Source organism: Adiantum capillus-veneris, chromosome 19, assembly GCF_014529385.1.
Source record: "Adiantum capillus-veneris isolate H3 chromosome 19, ASM1452938v2, whole genome shotgun sequence".
NCBI classification, from domain to species: Eukaryota; Viridiplantae; Streptophyta; class Polypodiopsida; order Polypodiales; family Pteridaceae; genus Adiantum; species Adiantum capillus-veneris.
In genome coordinates, this window is record NC_140949.1 from 138123338 (window position 1) to 138139286 (window position 15949).

Below are 15949 nucleotides of genomic sequence, written 5' to 3' on the forward strand. Positions count from 1 at the left end.
CAAACCCAACTCCATAAAGTCATGACAAACTGTAACTACTATTTGCAGGTGCCCAATATCCTCTTGTTTGGCAAGTCTTTCAATCATTATCATACTAAAAAGAAATTATGGTCTTCTCAAGAGATGTATTACAAGAAGTTATTGATGCAAGTTATAAATTTATTCAAAAAGGACATCTTTAGATTATTAAGGATACCTATGGACTTCGACCTAGTTTCCAAGCAAAAGATGGAAATTAATTATGTCTAAAGAACATGAAGGCCGTTTTCGGGCAAAGTGTCGGTGGCCCACTGGCCTCTAGTTTTCAACCTGTGTTTTACCATCCACGGTCTATTTCTTGCCTTGCTTACAACTTTTAAGTCTGTAATATGAATAAGCTTCTAAATGAGGAGAAGATTCACGTGGGACAATATAGGGTTTCTTGCTACATGTTGGTGGATGAATAGGTCTAGAGAGCTTGATGACGATTGGGAGTTAAACAATTGAGGTAAAAAGTTAGCCATTAAAAATGCGAAGGCTTGAGCGCATTTTCTTTGTAGGATTTCCTATTTATGCAAATGCAAGATTTATCAATGGGACTACCTTTAGGCTACAAGATGTGGAGTAGTTGGTTCCAAGGATCATATATCAAACTTCACATTGGAAGGTTGCAAAAGAGTTCGACATTTTCTTTAAGAAAAGCTTAAAAATTGTCCAATAATTTTGAAATTCACACAACCATATAGAAAATGTCTTAGGGAGAATGCACCAATTCTATAATGAAGCTATGTCATTAAGCGAGGATTCAATTGAAATACATTGAAGGCAAGTTCTAATGGCAATGTGGAAAAATTTTGGCATACAATATTAAACTTACCCTTGCACACAATGTTCGTGAAAAGTGTCTCAGCTTATAACCATGCCACTTGATAATTCAACAATGCTAGCTAGGAGGAAGAGGAAAAGAAAACATTCCACCCAAAATTTATGAAAAATAGGATAGAAATGTAAATAGCTCAAATTTCAAAAACTTCCTCTAACAAAGTCAAGAAGGGAATTGTGTTTGGGGTTTTGCCGAACAGTCAGTGCATGTGAAGCATTGAAATCTTCTCTTGTTTAATTTGTAAATGGGTATAGATTTAGGAGCCTCATATGAGTTCCTATTGTTATGTTTTGTTTTGTTTTCTAATGCAAGTGCAAGCCTTCACCTTGTGAAAATCAAAAGTATGCTAGCATAAGCCTCATCAAGGTCAAGGCCTGGCCTCCACTTACTCTCAAGTAGAATAACTGCAAAATTATAAGTATCTACTTCCAGAATTAAGAGTACCTACTTTGAAGCATTCTCAAGATTCTCTTCAAAAGCTTTACATCAAAACACAATACAAACAAGGCAAAAAGTCACAATGGCCTACACAAGAGGAGGACAAACAGTGTGTGACACGCTACTCAAATGTCCCTCTTTATATAATTGGGGAACAAATGTCAAATATCGCGCGCTGGCCTATATACACATAAGACAGATTAGTTAATGCCCATCTTGGACGAAAAGGAGGAACAAAAGTTTGCCTTGCTGTGTGCCACTCATCGACAACATTCATCCAACAGCCCATAAGTGTTCCAAAGAGTTCCATGCTTTACCAAGGCCTTATGTAGGCCAAAAAGCAAGATACATCTTAGAATGGGAAGTATCCCCCTTACCTACCCTGCCATTGAGAAGAAATAGGACATCCGCACACTTGAGAGCTATCACGAAGGAAGTATTTTATCGAGGCGCTACACAGAGAAACAAGGTGTCAAAATTAAGGGATTGCTCCAATTTTTTCACAGTTCATCCTTTTGACAACGTGAATATCGAAATCCACTACTCTGGCTGCATTTAACCATATATGCTTTATGCAATAGTTTAACAAAAGAGAAGCCAAAGATCTTCCAGTCTCATCATCTGTTCAGGAATACACAACAGAGGAGAAAGGAACACCACATCAAATTAGTATGAAAACAATTGGCCTGTAAGAAATAACAGGCCGAATAATTCAAGTGTCTTGACATTTTTCTGTGCCAGAGGAGAAAGGATTTGCCGAGTAAAACGCCACATCAAATTAGTATGTAAACAATCGGCCTGTAAGATTAATTCAAGCGTCTTTGGACATTTTTCTGCGCCAAAGTGGACATAAGAACATATATGAGCAACCAGGGACTTATTCTTAAAACCCACCCACAATTACCTCCTTTATAGCACAGGCTGGTCGCTGCAAGCACATGTGCCTGAATTACTCCTCCATGCCTCCTAGAGTGCACAGCTTACGACGGCCAAACAGACCCTCTCTATGTTCCATACCCTTTTTTAAAAAAATTACCATTGTATAGGACTTGCTATACACATTACACCCACAAGGGACCATACCATGGGAACGACTTCCCCAATGAAGAAGTTGGTAACATCCATCGAGCGCAGCCCGTGAGCCTCGAATCCTCAACCTTGGGGTTACATGACAAAGGAGATACGTCCTTTGGGTATACTCCACACTTTTTCAAAAACCCTCTAATGCCTCACCTACATTATCATCAAGGATTACACCCGGAGATTTGGACATGGATCCAAAGATGACAGGCAGATTTGGCCATATTTGAAGCCTAGAACGAAAGAAAACAAAAAAGTTGAAAAAGTTAATACATACTGAGAGATGGTTCGTAGGGCATACACAGCACCAACGATGAAAATAAATTGCACAATCTCTAACAATTCACAACCTATGACCTACTATGCACCATCAGAGGCTGCTCCAGTGTATTTCGTTGCAAACGGACCAGAGAAAAAACCATCGAGCAATATACAAAGAGGTAGATTTTCTCACCTGTTTTGTCTTCATCTCTTGTAATATTGTCACCAATCCTGTTTCCAACAAGGATGCATTCAACAATGCCAGATCACATTTTCCAACTTTCAAGGTAATTCTGGTCCTTCTAACAGATAGTCCTCTTTGTGTGTATTACAAAAGTTCCTTAATACTTCTCTTTACTTACAAAAGAAATGCATGTTCTATATGCACCTTGACTGAAATTTCCTACTCAAAAGTAAGAAACCCATGCTCCTCTTAGGCTCAAGGAACACCCAGGATATTTGAAATCTCATAAGACAATTGTGCAGCCCAGTCAACATCCATTTGAATCGTTTGTTTGCCATATGACCTAAATGATCAAGTGCCCAACTCATCCACAAGAATGGTCGTCTCGAGTCCTACACCAATATCCCTCAGACTCTCTAAGTCATCGGTCAAGGGTACAGGAACCGGTACATCCTGCATTCGAGCCCTATATTTCTTAGCCACCCATCCATTATAGCAACAACATTGATCTAGAAAGATCTTGATCTACCTGCTCACGAAGATAGAGCCGCTGCTTGGATGCTTTAACTTTGAATAATGATTCACACACAAGCTTTAGCTTCCCAATCTGATCGTACACAAACATCAGCTAGTAAGCAGTTGATGTGAGTCAAACATAGCAAACAAACTTTATTAATGCAAATTTTAGGGAGCAATAGTACTGAAAGTGCCACAAGTTCAACCTATGAACCTTGCAGTTCACAAGTGCACAAATTAACTACTTAGCAAAAGGCTAATACTTTGACAATGTTGCAAACAGCTTACTGTGGTTGACAACGGGAGTTTCTTGACAGCAGGCGCCTTCTCTCCCACGCTTGGTGCAACACAGACAATTGTGATAGCTGATTGACAATGAGAAGTTCAATTAAGAGAAGATTCATGCAAAACCCAAGCACTTAGGAACACACCTAGTAAAGATTTTACCTCTTAAGTTGTCTGCCATTCTTGCCGAACCTGCATCCTTTCGCAAATGTGGTTGCTCTTCGTCCAGGTCATACAATTTCTTCAGCTCTAGAAACCTGCAAAGTGCTCAAAGCTAAGTATTCTCAACTCAATAGCAAAGTGCTCAAACCTACCTATTCTCAACTAAATATCCTTTTCTTGGACTGCCAAGAGGTGCGGAGTCAGTTACCTTGGATGGGCATGCAGCCTCCCTTCTTCCTCACATGCAGGCATAGTGTTCATAACAAAATGCACATACCTACAGTCAAAGCAATAAGACTTCATGAATCCACTTTACTTCTACATGAAAATCACCTTCTTCTTAAATCTAGTCAGCACCTAATTTCAGAATCCTTCCTTTCCCGTTGCTTTATCTGCACAAGGAGAACATCTACAATACTTGAGCTCAGTTGCTCATAACAAATTTTCCAACTTACAACCAAATTAGTTACTTATAAATTAGCTTGGCCACCTACTTCACTGCCATTCAAAACCAGTATATTTGCAAGACGGGCTACGAGAAGAAATCGAGGAGCACCACCAACATGTAAATCTGTCAAGGGATTGTCTGAGAGACGAACTTCCTGGAAAGCTACAAGCAGCCAGCTTAATTTGCATAAGAGCAAGCAAACTTCTAAATTAATCGTGCATGGTTTTTCTATTAGTTTTACCGTCAACTTTGGGAATAGATTTAATGCATCAATAGAGCCCCAATCTTCAATCGCATTTCCGGCTGCGCAAACAATAAAAACCTTCCTTACGTTATACTAGAGTCATCTAAAAACAAAACATACCGGTCTGCAACTCATAATCCACCATACCCAGAAGCAGGCAACGCAAAGACAAAAAGGGTCTCTGATTCTCCTCCGAACCAGCCCAATCTGGATAATAAAATTTCTTCAACCTGTTATGACTGACCTGAAGCTGCTCTAAGCTGCCACAACACAATTCAGTGATGTCTACATTAATAATACCCAACAACAAACTCAGTAAAGCAAACATTTGCATTGCAATCTAGTTTTGAGAATCTAGTAGTTCAAACTTTGCATGATCATGATACTTACCTTTCAAGTTTTGAAAGCTTCAAAAGTTCCTCCCATGATTCTATATGATTGTTTTCCAGATTCAGGAGCCGAAGTTGTTTGAATCCCTCCACGCAATCACCGCCCTCTTCAACCTTCAAAGCAAAGTCATTATTTGATCAACTATCACAATAGTCAGAACAAACAAAGAATGGATTAATCTAACAACAAAGTACAAAGCCAGACAGCTCTGCCTGACAACATGCTCCGCTTTGTTCCATTGCTCTATATTATTTCCATTCTATTGGAGTGAGGTTTCTTGCACATTGCACTGACAGTAGAGAGCACGACATACTTTTCCTGCTACACCTCACTTGCACAGTACAGTCATAATGTCATATAGGAATGTGAACAGCCTCTTAAGTCACTTAGGTTAATTTATGAATAAATAGGCCTCTTTTAAGTGGAGTCGTGGGTGTCCAAATACTGTTCGACCTCCCTCTATTTTTCTATATAAGTAAGCTTGGGACAATCAATTGAGAGATCACCAGAACCAATATTCCCTTGCAGGGGCGTCAGTTCCTGTAGTACCCAATACCATCAAGCACCAGCATTTCCAGCCATCTACCATCAGCGTTTTTGCATCAGATTCAGCCCTAGCGTTTTCCTCAGCATTCAGCATTTCAGTATTGTGCGAGTAATCTAAAGCAAGTACTTGCTTTGGCAACAAAGAAAGGGGACCCTTGAGGGAGGTTGGGCAGAGGTGCAGTGGCATCTCTCTTCTCTCCCTCTCTCTGCCTCTTTCTTTCATGTGTTCAATTCTCTTAAGTGAATGAAAGTAACCTTGTGTTTGTGCAAAGTACTAGATCTAAGCTAAAATCCTTAAACCGTTCTACGGCACTTGACATTCGTCAACGGAATTAACAAAGACTGAGAAGTTTGTTTGGACTACTGAAACTAGCGAAGCATTTATAGCACTTATGCAAGCTTTGACAACTATGCCTATCATGGAAATTGCCGATCCTACGCTTCCTTTTGAAGTAATGACTTCACATCATGCTTGTGGATGCGTATTAATGCAGCCTCGTAGAGTTATCACTTGTGTTAGTCGAAAGTTCTCAGCTATTCAAATGCGGTATGATAAAGAATTCTTGGCGATCGTTAGTGCTTATTGCATGTGGAAGCATTACCTACTTGGTACAGATTCTATTATCAAGACTGATCATTATTCTTTAAAATTTATCTTCACTTGGCCGGTGATGAATCCTCGCCAAGGAAGATGGGTAGAATTCTTATCGAATTCTCATACGAGCGTTCAACATGTTCCAAGATTGCAGTGTTGTAGCAGAAATGCCACAAGCAACAGCATTGGCAATGACAGTTCCAATGATTCAAATTGATATTCCTGAAAGTTTTAAGGATCAGTATTTGGCAGACCAGGATTTTTAAGCAGTTTATTGGGTTATCACAATTGTAGATCTATGCTTCCTATTCTTTGATTGATGGTTTACATTATGATCAAGATCGCATTTGAGTGCCTCATAATGTGCATATGCAGAAGGTCTTACTTCGAGAACATCATGAAGTTCCATTTGCTGCTCATCCAGAAGTTACCAAGACTTAACAGCTTCTCAGTGCGACATATTACTTGCCACAGATGAAACAGGATGTTATGAATCTGTTTTGGCTATAACATCGTTACCCTGATCTTCTAAAGGCAATACTCAAATCCTTCTTGTGGTGGATCCATTTTCCAAGATGTCTCGCTTCATCCCTTGCAACAAAGGTGCTTGTGCCCCAGATATTTTGTTTGTGCAGCATCTATTCGAGGTACATGGTCTTTCAAAGTCAATTATATCCGATCAAGATCCAAAATGCATTGGACACTTTTGGACTTCGTTATTCAAGCCATTTGCATCGAGCCTGTTATTTAGTTCAACATATCATCCACAAACTGATGGACACACAGAAAGGGTTAATCAAATTTAGGAAAATGCTTCCATGTTATATTCACTCGAGATTTGGCTTCTTGGGAAGAGTATTTACCGTTGGTTGTGTTTGCTTATAATAACTCGTTCCATTCAGACATGGGGATGACTTCATTTCAAGTAGCTTATGGTCATACTTCTAATATTCCAACTACCTTTGTCTTGCAACATAAGGTTACTTTAGCAAATCCGTTTGGCAGTTCGCACAAGAAGAGTATATTATTATTCAGTTTCGTGATCAGATATCTAGAGCTCAACAACAATATCAGACAAATGCAAATATACGTCGAAGACATGTCGATTTTCAAGGAGATCTTGTTTTACTCTTCTTAGCCCCTTATCACTAAAAGACAGGGAAGTCCGTATTTTGATCGAGGTTTTATGGACCTTTCAAAATCTTGAAGAAGTACTCAATTCAGCTCTTAGTTATACATTGGAGTTACCCATCTCATGGGGTAAAATTCATCTGACTTTTTACGTTTCCTAGTTGCAGAAATATATTGTGGGTGATACTCCAGTTGAAGAAATATATTCCAGGCGATACTCCAGTTCCAGATGTTACCAGTTATGTTCAAAAAACTTGAAGATGAACACTTTGTTCCCATTCCTGAAGAGATTTTGTATGTTGGTCGAAAGAAAACTCGAAATAAGAATTTTTGGTCAAGCGAAGGACTTGAATGAATCAAATTTGAATTGGCAATCTGATGAAGATCTATAGAATTATCCTAAGCTTCTTAGATATTTCTTCGACAGATCCCATGCTATTATTTGTAGAGGGCTTTATTTAAGCAGTAGGGAATGTCACAATTCTCACGAGTGCATATTTTCTGGATATTTTTCAGACATTTTGGACATTACTTCCTATTTTCCTATCAAGGGTTCCCACGGAGGGTTGTGCCTACTTGAGGGGATGTCTCGGACATGTCTCTTAGAAAGGTCACAATTATATAAGTAGACCTCTAAAGGACACATTTAACGGTCACGACCCTGCACAGGTGTGTGCCTCTTATTGTACCTCTTCTGCCTCTATTTAAAGAGGTCCTTCAAACGGTGCAACCACGTTCTCCATGTGTTGTGTGTGTAGAGAGAGAAAGATTCTAAGTCTAAATTCTGAGTTAAGTGCTAAGTGTTTAAGCTGAGATTCTGAGTCTTTACACATGTGTTCGAGCTCTTTGCGGACCCAAGGGAGACAAGTGAAGGTTCAAAGAAGGATCCAATCTTTCAGGATGATGTACATGTCGACACTCGAGTTGACGAAAACCTGAAAACAAAAAGAACTTCTGACCCAAGGGAGACAAGTGAAGGTTCAAAGAAGGATCCAATCTTTCAGGATGATATACATGCCGACACTCGAGTTGACGAAAACCTAAAAACAAAAATAACTTCCGAGTCTCAAATGTTGAGTTGGTATGTCAACATTCTTCTGTGCATCTCTGGTGTCCAAGTTTTGAGATAATACTTAAACATTGCAAGACACTCCCACCTTTCAAAGCAAAGAGAACAAGGGACATTCTAAACAACCAAGTGAACGTTCACATGACTTCCACCCAGAAAAGTTGACAGGAAACTCTACCACAATATTGCAAGGCATGTTCCGATCGCCTAAAAATTTGACTGCCAAGCCGAATGTGGAGGATTGAAAAGACCCTCGACGACCAAAGGGTCACATGTAGTTGTAAACTTTATCTAACTCTAGAAGTCTTAATGAAGAAACAAGACCCTGAGTGTAAGTGATAGAGCTTATTGCTGCAATTCTATGCCTCATATAGACAGCTCAGTGCAAACAAGAAATTGAGCCAAAAGGGCAAATGCTGTATACCTCAAGCACGCTAATTTCGTTCCCACATAGGTGAAGTTCTTCTAGTTCAGGCAACGAATGCTTAAGGATCTCAACCTGTAAAACCAATAGAGTGACATGCCAGAAACAGTTGAAATGAAATTGGCTATGGGAGACTTAGCTTCTTATATTTGGTAGAGATTCAAAAAGTAATTAACAGAATTCTTGCCTGTCCCCAGCTTATCTGGCAGAAATTCAAAACCAAAGTTTGAAGACGGCTAAGTGCAGGAAAGAAATCATTATTTAGCTGCATTCTGTTCCTGCTGAGGTCCAGTACCCTTAACGCTGGAAGCCGGTCACATATAAGATTTACTGCCTGACCATCATAAAAACTGGTAAAAAATCCTGATGAGCAGCTCAATTGACCACAAACAGTAAAAGCCTCTAACAAAATTATTGCAATAAGTTTCAAAATTATTGCAGTAAATGATGAGAGAACTTGGCACTGTTATCACTTTTGACATTACCTGCCAATCCGGTAGCAAGTTGCCAGTGAGATCAAGCTCCTTGAGATCTGTGAGATTATGGAATATAAACCAGTAAAAGCTCTTTGTAATCTACAGAAAAACAGAGCGCCATGAATATGCAAGACCAAAAAGCTAGAGCTTTACTTGGTAGAACACCCTCCAGCTCTCCAGCTGAAACAACACCTTTATAAACAAGCGACGCACTGGTAAGATCTTCCAAATTGTTCTGCTTGTTTTCTATCTTGTCCTTGCCAACAAGCTCTATTGTAACCCGTTTCTGACGAACAGACAGCAGATACATGCCATCTGTAACACAAATGGACAGATAGCTAGTCTTAAAATTTAATATAATCAGTCCTTTCAAAGCAACTTCTGTAGACCCAGAAACTTAACCTACAAAGAGCTATTCTCAAATAATTAGCATCCAGATAACAAAGTATGCCTAAGTTTTCTAACATCTTAAAAGGTATGGAGGACTTGAGAAACAACATGCTAGATAAGCCTAATCCGACAAATGAGTCATAGCATCAAGATACTAGCATGCTATGAAAATATTGATAGAAGAGTCTTTTAATCCACTTATAACACCCAACCCAGCAGTTAGAACCATTAAACATGTTGTCGAGGCCATCTTCTAAACATCTGCAGGTGGTTTTCTGATAGAAACAAGAACCTTGGTGTTACTTACAGGTGGAACTTTGTCCACTCAAGACCCTCTCTGACAGGATATTTTGAGTTGCCCATTAGAAGATTCACCAAATTGTAAGATAAGATTGCTGAGGCCACTTTTTAATGGTATGTTGAGAATTTGAACCATACACTGGGTTGATCACAAACTGGAGAGCTTTGGCAAAGCTCAAAGTCTGGTCCGCCAAATCAGATCTCCCTAAACTGGTCAAAGCTAAGAATAAAGCCAAACCCAAAATAACCACCACCACCAAAGACAAAAACAAAGAGGAGAAAGGAAGAAGTAACACAAAGGTGCCATATCTCACTTGCTGTTTTTCTCACTTCGTCTCTTCGCACATGACTTATATTCTCATAACATGGGGGGCTACAGGTCTCTCTTTCCATATGCTGGCATCTTGTGTGGACCCAATTTTTAGGCCTTCTTGAGACTTGGGGTATGTACCCTGTATTCAGGGTTTTAGATATTATGGCCCATTTAATTGTGTTGTGGGGGCTGCGATGTGGAGTCGGCCAAGTTTTAGAATACACTATTCATGTGTAACATCACCTCATGTATTGGGCATCCATTACGAGGTACAGTGCCAGCGTGTAAATCGAGATACAACTAGGCACATGGCCAAACGGAAAAGACTGAAGGCCAAGGTAAAAAGTGCCCTGGCAAGCTAAATGGAGAGAGGATGGCAGTAGCCTCGGAAAGATAGGAACTTCGACCAAACGCCCATTCACTAACTGTAAATCAAGAACCAGAGCTACCAAAAGCCACCAGCAATGAAGATGACAATGAGTAGCTATGAGAAGCTCGGTGTCGGGCAGAGCCCGCCAACTGGTAAAATCTGACAACAAAAGGTAATGGAGGAACAGCAGAGAGAGAGGAGTTGGTGTCACGTGACACATCCAACCCTATGTGTCCATGGACAAGCTACAGCATGAACAGGGTTTAGTCACTCAAGTCAGTCTAGAATAGGAAGTGATCTGGCACTTGTGTGAGTCTGTTCGTAGACCGTGCATGACCAGTCACTTAGATTAGATGCATATCCTCTGGTTGCACACGGCATGATCATCAGAATCCATCAAGGGAATTTTCCAGTGCATTAAACCTATTTTCCCTATTTTTGACATTTTTCACTTATTTATTAAGTGACTTTTGTTGGGAAGTGGGTAGGGCAATTTTGCTAATGAAATCTATAAGCAAACCAGAGCTAGCACTTTCTGGCAGAGGAGGCAACAGGAGCATTGCTCAACAGGCCGACTCTCAAGCAAGAAAAGAAGAACCTGATCAGCGCTTTTAACACAGCTAGTAGGTCAACGTTTTGGAGCTCCTGCAATCTACGGTTTCAGCCAGCCTCATCAACGTTTCCCAGTCTGCAAGAGGCGATTCTGCACCAGCATTTCAGCCAGCACCATGGCGATTCTAACACCAGCTTCCTAGTGTTTTTCAGCCAACCACTTCAGCGTTTTAGGGACTGAATTTCAGCATTAGCATACCCAGTAGAACAACGTTTTTCAGCAGCCTACTGTAACCGGCCTGTTAACTTCAAAAAGGGCGGTAGACTTACTTCAAACCTTGATTTAGCTTTCACCCATTATTAGTCGTCTATTCTACCTGTGCTATAATGACAAGAGAGGGGAATGGGATACAGGTTGCTAGATTGCACCTGTATGAGAAGACCGACACCAGATTGGCCCCTAAATAGGCGCCCCTTTCGGTATTTCTTTATTCTTTAAAAGAGGGAATAAAAGCTGTGGTTCCCTACAAGCTGCCCCGCACAATCTTGGCTGAATTTCAATTGTTTTGGCCCGATTTCGGCAGCATAACTGTACTAGGACCCTTCACGGTCAATATTCCCACGCATTAGATGACTTTCCCGACGCATACGGACACTTTACAAAACCTGGCGAGAATCTGCAGCACGCTGAATTCTCTGTTTTCTGCCCCGAAAATGCGCCAAATCACCTGTATAGCGGTCCCCTCGCGTCCCTGAACCTCCTGGGGGTATTAGGGTCCGTTTAGGGCCAAAACTCTAAACCTGCAAAAATACACAGCAGGCTGTAATTCCCTGTTTTGGGCTCCGTTTCGCATGCCGGTTGCATCTGTAGCAAGTCCTCGAGCTCCCGCACCTATAGGGCTACTTGCCCTTTGAATCGGACGAGATTTCGCACGTGAAACCTCTCCGAATACCTATATCTGCGGGCGATTAGCCGCTAACTAATCCAGTACCTGTGCAAGAGGCTCTTGCCTCGGCAATCGCGCATGAACCCACACAACTGTACATTGGTCAATCTGATGAGCCCACTAGAGGGGCATAACCATAAAGAATAGGGGAGAGAGAGAGAGAGAGCAGTGAGAGGTGTGCAGGTCATGACATCCTGCACCTCACTATACATAGAGGGTAAGCCAGCACTCCATTGAAGCTCTCCCACATGTGACAGCACTCAAAAACGAGCTCACAGCTGAAAATCACGTTTTTGCCTTCTCTTTAAGTAGTAAACTGGCCTCAGAGTGCCAAGTGTCACTCATTTGTGCATTTTCCCGCTTTAGACCCTCGGGTCTAAAAATATCTCACCTGCAGCCTCTGTTGACTTGGCCACAGAGTAACAAAATGATCCCCATGTCAAACTGCACGTAATGACGCGAAGACATTTTGCCGTCCAAAAATAGCAGTCCCTAAAATTTAGGAGTTTATGCCATTACATTCTTCTAGGTCATCTAACCCTCTTTGTACACTGCAGCCACACCCAGAACTGAAATGTAACCTATGTAGCAAAGGATTCCGCTTTGGCTGGCCAATGACCCCACTTTGGCTAACCATAGTCCTTGTCCAACCTTAGTGCTCTTTAGCCCTCAAGCCTGGACTCTCTCTGAACAGTTCCACACTGGCTATGCAATGCAGGGCAGTTAGATTTCTAGAGGGGTGTTTCCAAAAGGTAAAACAAACGAAATTCCCCAAAGAAAGAGAAAATAAACAAAAATGGAATTGCCACTGGCTGGTGACACCTACAGTCAGCATTTTTGCAGTAGAAATTCAGCAAGCAGTTGCAGATTCAAAGCATTCAGTTTTCAGCCATAGTCTCGTTCTCGTCGTCACCACCGTCGGCCTCGCCATAGCCATTAGACTTGCATCAGTTAGCTTCCACTTACACTTGTACTAGATTGTGCAATCAATAGTAGACCACTCTCTATCTCTCCATCTCATGCACCTTCACCGCACAGTGTCCATTCACTTTGTTTGTGTCCATTGCACTGTCTCATTAAAGAACGGAAGGCTCTCCCTTCCCTAAGAACAAGGAACCTTGAGCACAGTTCGGAGCACTCATCTTGAGCAAAGTTCAACATTCACTTCCGTTGCACCTTACATTGGTATCAGAGCTTTGGTAGTGTTCTATATCACTCAAGGAAAGGACCACAAGAACCAAAAGAAATTTTTTTTGCTTGTTGTGGTCGCACGTAACCCAAGTCTTCTTGGGCGTGTCGATTCCTAATCGTGTTTTTGAAGATTGACAGGAACCCCAAGAAAGAAGGGCTTGTCCACCCTCCCCTTGTGCCTCTTTTCACTCATTGAGAGCGGACCGTGCACTTAGCGGCCGGCCAATCGACGTGAGGTGGGAAAAAGCAACCTTGGTGTGAGCGCAAGGCCGCCAAGGGGTGCGCCCGTATAAAAGAGCAGAACTCGGGTGAAGAGAAGATCCTTCTCTAACACAGATTGAAAGCGAAAGAAGAACCTCAAGACCCCAACGAACCCAAGAACTCAAGACCCACAAGAACCCAAGTTCCTCGTGAACTTAAGAACCAAAGATCACAGTGTATGGTCATCACCCGTACTTCGCTTGGAGGTGGTGAGCATGAGAGTGACGAAGAAGAGTTTTCCTCACCAGGAGGTTTATCCAACCCTTCCCCATCTGCAAAAGATTGCACTAGATCCTATGGCAGCTTTCGACAAGATGATGATGGACAGTAAGCTAGAAAGCGACGCAGAAATGGCGGCTATAGAACGTAAATACGAAGAACGAATGGCAACCATAGCATGAAGCGAAGAAAGATTGGCAGCCATCGAGCGTAAGTACGAGCAAGCACGCTTGGAAGACAAAGCAAGACAAGCAGAATTTGATCGCGAGAACAAAGCAAGAAAAGAGAAGAGCGACCAACACATGAAAGAGTTCTTGTGACTCTTTTCAATTGTGCAGGCGCAGTTTGAACAGAATAAGGAGAAGGAGACTCTCTCACTCTCGTCTTCTCCAAAGCATGATACATAGGATTTGCATGATGATAAGCATGATGATTTGAATGATAATGATGAGCATGATGATTTGCATGATCAAGATGTGATTTCTCACAAGCATGATGATTTGCAGGATCACGATGTGATTGTTCACAAGGATGATGGTTTAGTAGATACTTTTTCTAGCGAAGCTAACCTCGTTGCAGATTCAATCAATCACGAAGACTCGATCTTGGCTTTTGAGTCGAGGTCCACAAAACCCCCACAGGAAGATTCGATAAAACACGAAGAACCGAACTTTACTCTCGAGTCGAATTCCAAAGAACCCCCACAAGAAGTATTATGTGTTCGAGTGATTAGTCAGCACGCATTGTTCGAGTGTTTCATTCGTGATGCTTTCCTGTATTTTAGTCACCGTCCTTATGTAATCTCTTTTCACATGCATGACATATTGTTCGATGAGCACTATTCACTCATGAATGAGCACGGATGTATGCGAATGATTCATGAAAAGATGAAATGTTTGCATTCAAGGAACTCACGTCCATGTCTCTTCCTTGGCATGACACAGTATCAGAAAGAGCACAAGAAAGATTGAGCATCAAGCATCGGCATTTTCATTGTGATTTGCCACAGTTGATTGATTTAGATCAGAAACACAAGATTCGATCTCATTGTTTGCATATGTGTGGTGAACGGGTTGGCACTCCGTCTACTTGTTCATCTACATTGCATGCACAGTCTTTAGAGAAGACGAGATTTTTTCCAGTCACTTTACATGGAATGGGTATGTTCATGGTTTTGGGTTGGAAGTGTTTTCAGGAATTTTTAGCCTCAGGAGATTCTTGAAGGAGGTAGACGCATGACTATAGACGAAGTTGAAGCATTGAAGGAGCCACAGAAGACTTTGTTGGAAAGTAGGTAGGGCAATTTTGCTAAGTTTGTATATAAGCAAACCTAGCGTTGGCACTTTCTGGCAGAAGAGGCAGTAGGAGCACCTTGCTCAACAGGCAACTTCTCAACAGCACTCCTCAGAGGCCTAGCGTTTTGCAAGAGACTGCAACACCTAGCGTTTTTGGACCAGATCAACCAGCGTTTTTGATCTTGCAGATTCCTGGCGATAGCAAGAAGCAGAAACCCCAGTGTTAGCAGATTCACCACAGCAGGACCATTTTCAGCCTAGCTTTTTTGCCTCAACCTGAAGCTATCAGCGTTTTTGCAAACCTTCGCGACAGAACCTCCATTAGACTCGGCGTTTTCAGTTTTCAGCAGTCAATACCGCAGTAGAACCCCCGAACCTCGTAGATCTCACCTTCCCGCTGCAGATCCTCGCCGCACGGTCAGATCCGTCGAAGTTTGCAGATTCAGCCCGGAAAACGCAGATTTCAGCGCGACGTCGTCGCATCGTCGTCATCGCCGTCGTCACCGACATAGAGTCGGAATTCAGCAGATAAAGATTTGCAGATTTCAGCCCCTAGCATTTTCAGATTTCTGCCCGTCTCGTCGTCGTCCCCATCGTCGTCGACATCGTCGGCAAGTCCAAGCATTGTAGAGATTTGTGCAATCATAAGTAGACCGCTCTCGCCATAGAGAGTGGGGCCTTCGGAGGAGGGTTTGACAACTTGTCTGGTGTCGTATTCTCTTCTCTCTCTATCTCTCAGTCTCATGCACTTCCATTCACAGTGTCCGTTGCACTCTCTCACTAAAGGAACGGAAGGGAGAGGAAGGCTCTCCCTTCCGTAAGTATAAGAAACCCTTGAGCACAGTTCGGAGCACTCATCCTGAGCAAAGTTCAACATTCACTTCCGCTGCACCTTACATTGGTATCGTAGCTTTGGCAGTGTTCTATATCACTCAAGGAAAGAACCGCAAGAATTTTTTATGCTTGTTGTGGTCGCACGTAACCCAAGTCCTCTTGGGCA

At 41.8% G+C, this 15949-nt stretch overlaps 1 protein-coding gene across 2 annotated transcripts in view; it reads right to left on the bottom strand.

Moving 5' to 3' along the window:
* Window positions 1-2678: 2678 nt before the first annotated feature.
* Window positions 2679-15949, bottom strand: part of LOC147434944 (tubulin-folding cofactor E-like) — a 30305-nt gene continuing 17034 nt past the window's right edge. Inside the window, exons 2-15 of one of the 2 annotated variants that reach the window (XM_086491324.1) lie at window positions 9265-9426; window positions 9121-9167; window positions 8823-8969; window positions 8636-8710; window positions 4871-4983; window positions 4628-4740; window positions 4478-4539; window positions 4283-4390; window positions 4146-4180; window positions 3997-4065; window positions 3789-3883; window positions 3630-3706; window positions 3355-3432; window positions 2679-3278 (exon numbers count right to left, since the gene is read on the bottom strand). In XM_086491324.1, coding sequence (XP_086347450.1) covers window positions 3177-3278; window positions 3355-3432; window positions 3630-3706; window positions 3789-3883; window positions 3997-4065; window positions 4146-4180; window positions 4283-4390; window positions 4478-4539; window positions 4628-4740; window positions 4871-4983; window positions 8636-8710; window positions 8823-8969; window positions 9121-9167; window positions 9265-9426 — 1283 coding nt within the window. In that variant the 3' untranslated portion in view covers window positions 2679-3176. Of the gene's footprint in view, window positions 3279-3354; window positions 3433-3629; window positions 3707-3788; window positions 3884-3996; window positions 4066-4145; window positions 4181-4282; window positions 4540-4627; window positions 4741-4870; window positions 4984-8635; window positions 8711-8822; window positions 8970-9120; window positions 9168-9264; window positions 9427-15949 lie in introns of both variants that reach the window. The other variant, XM_086491323.1, reaches the window with a different exon arrangement.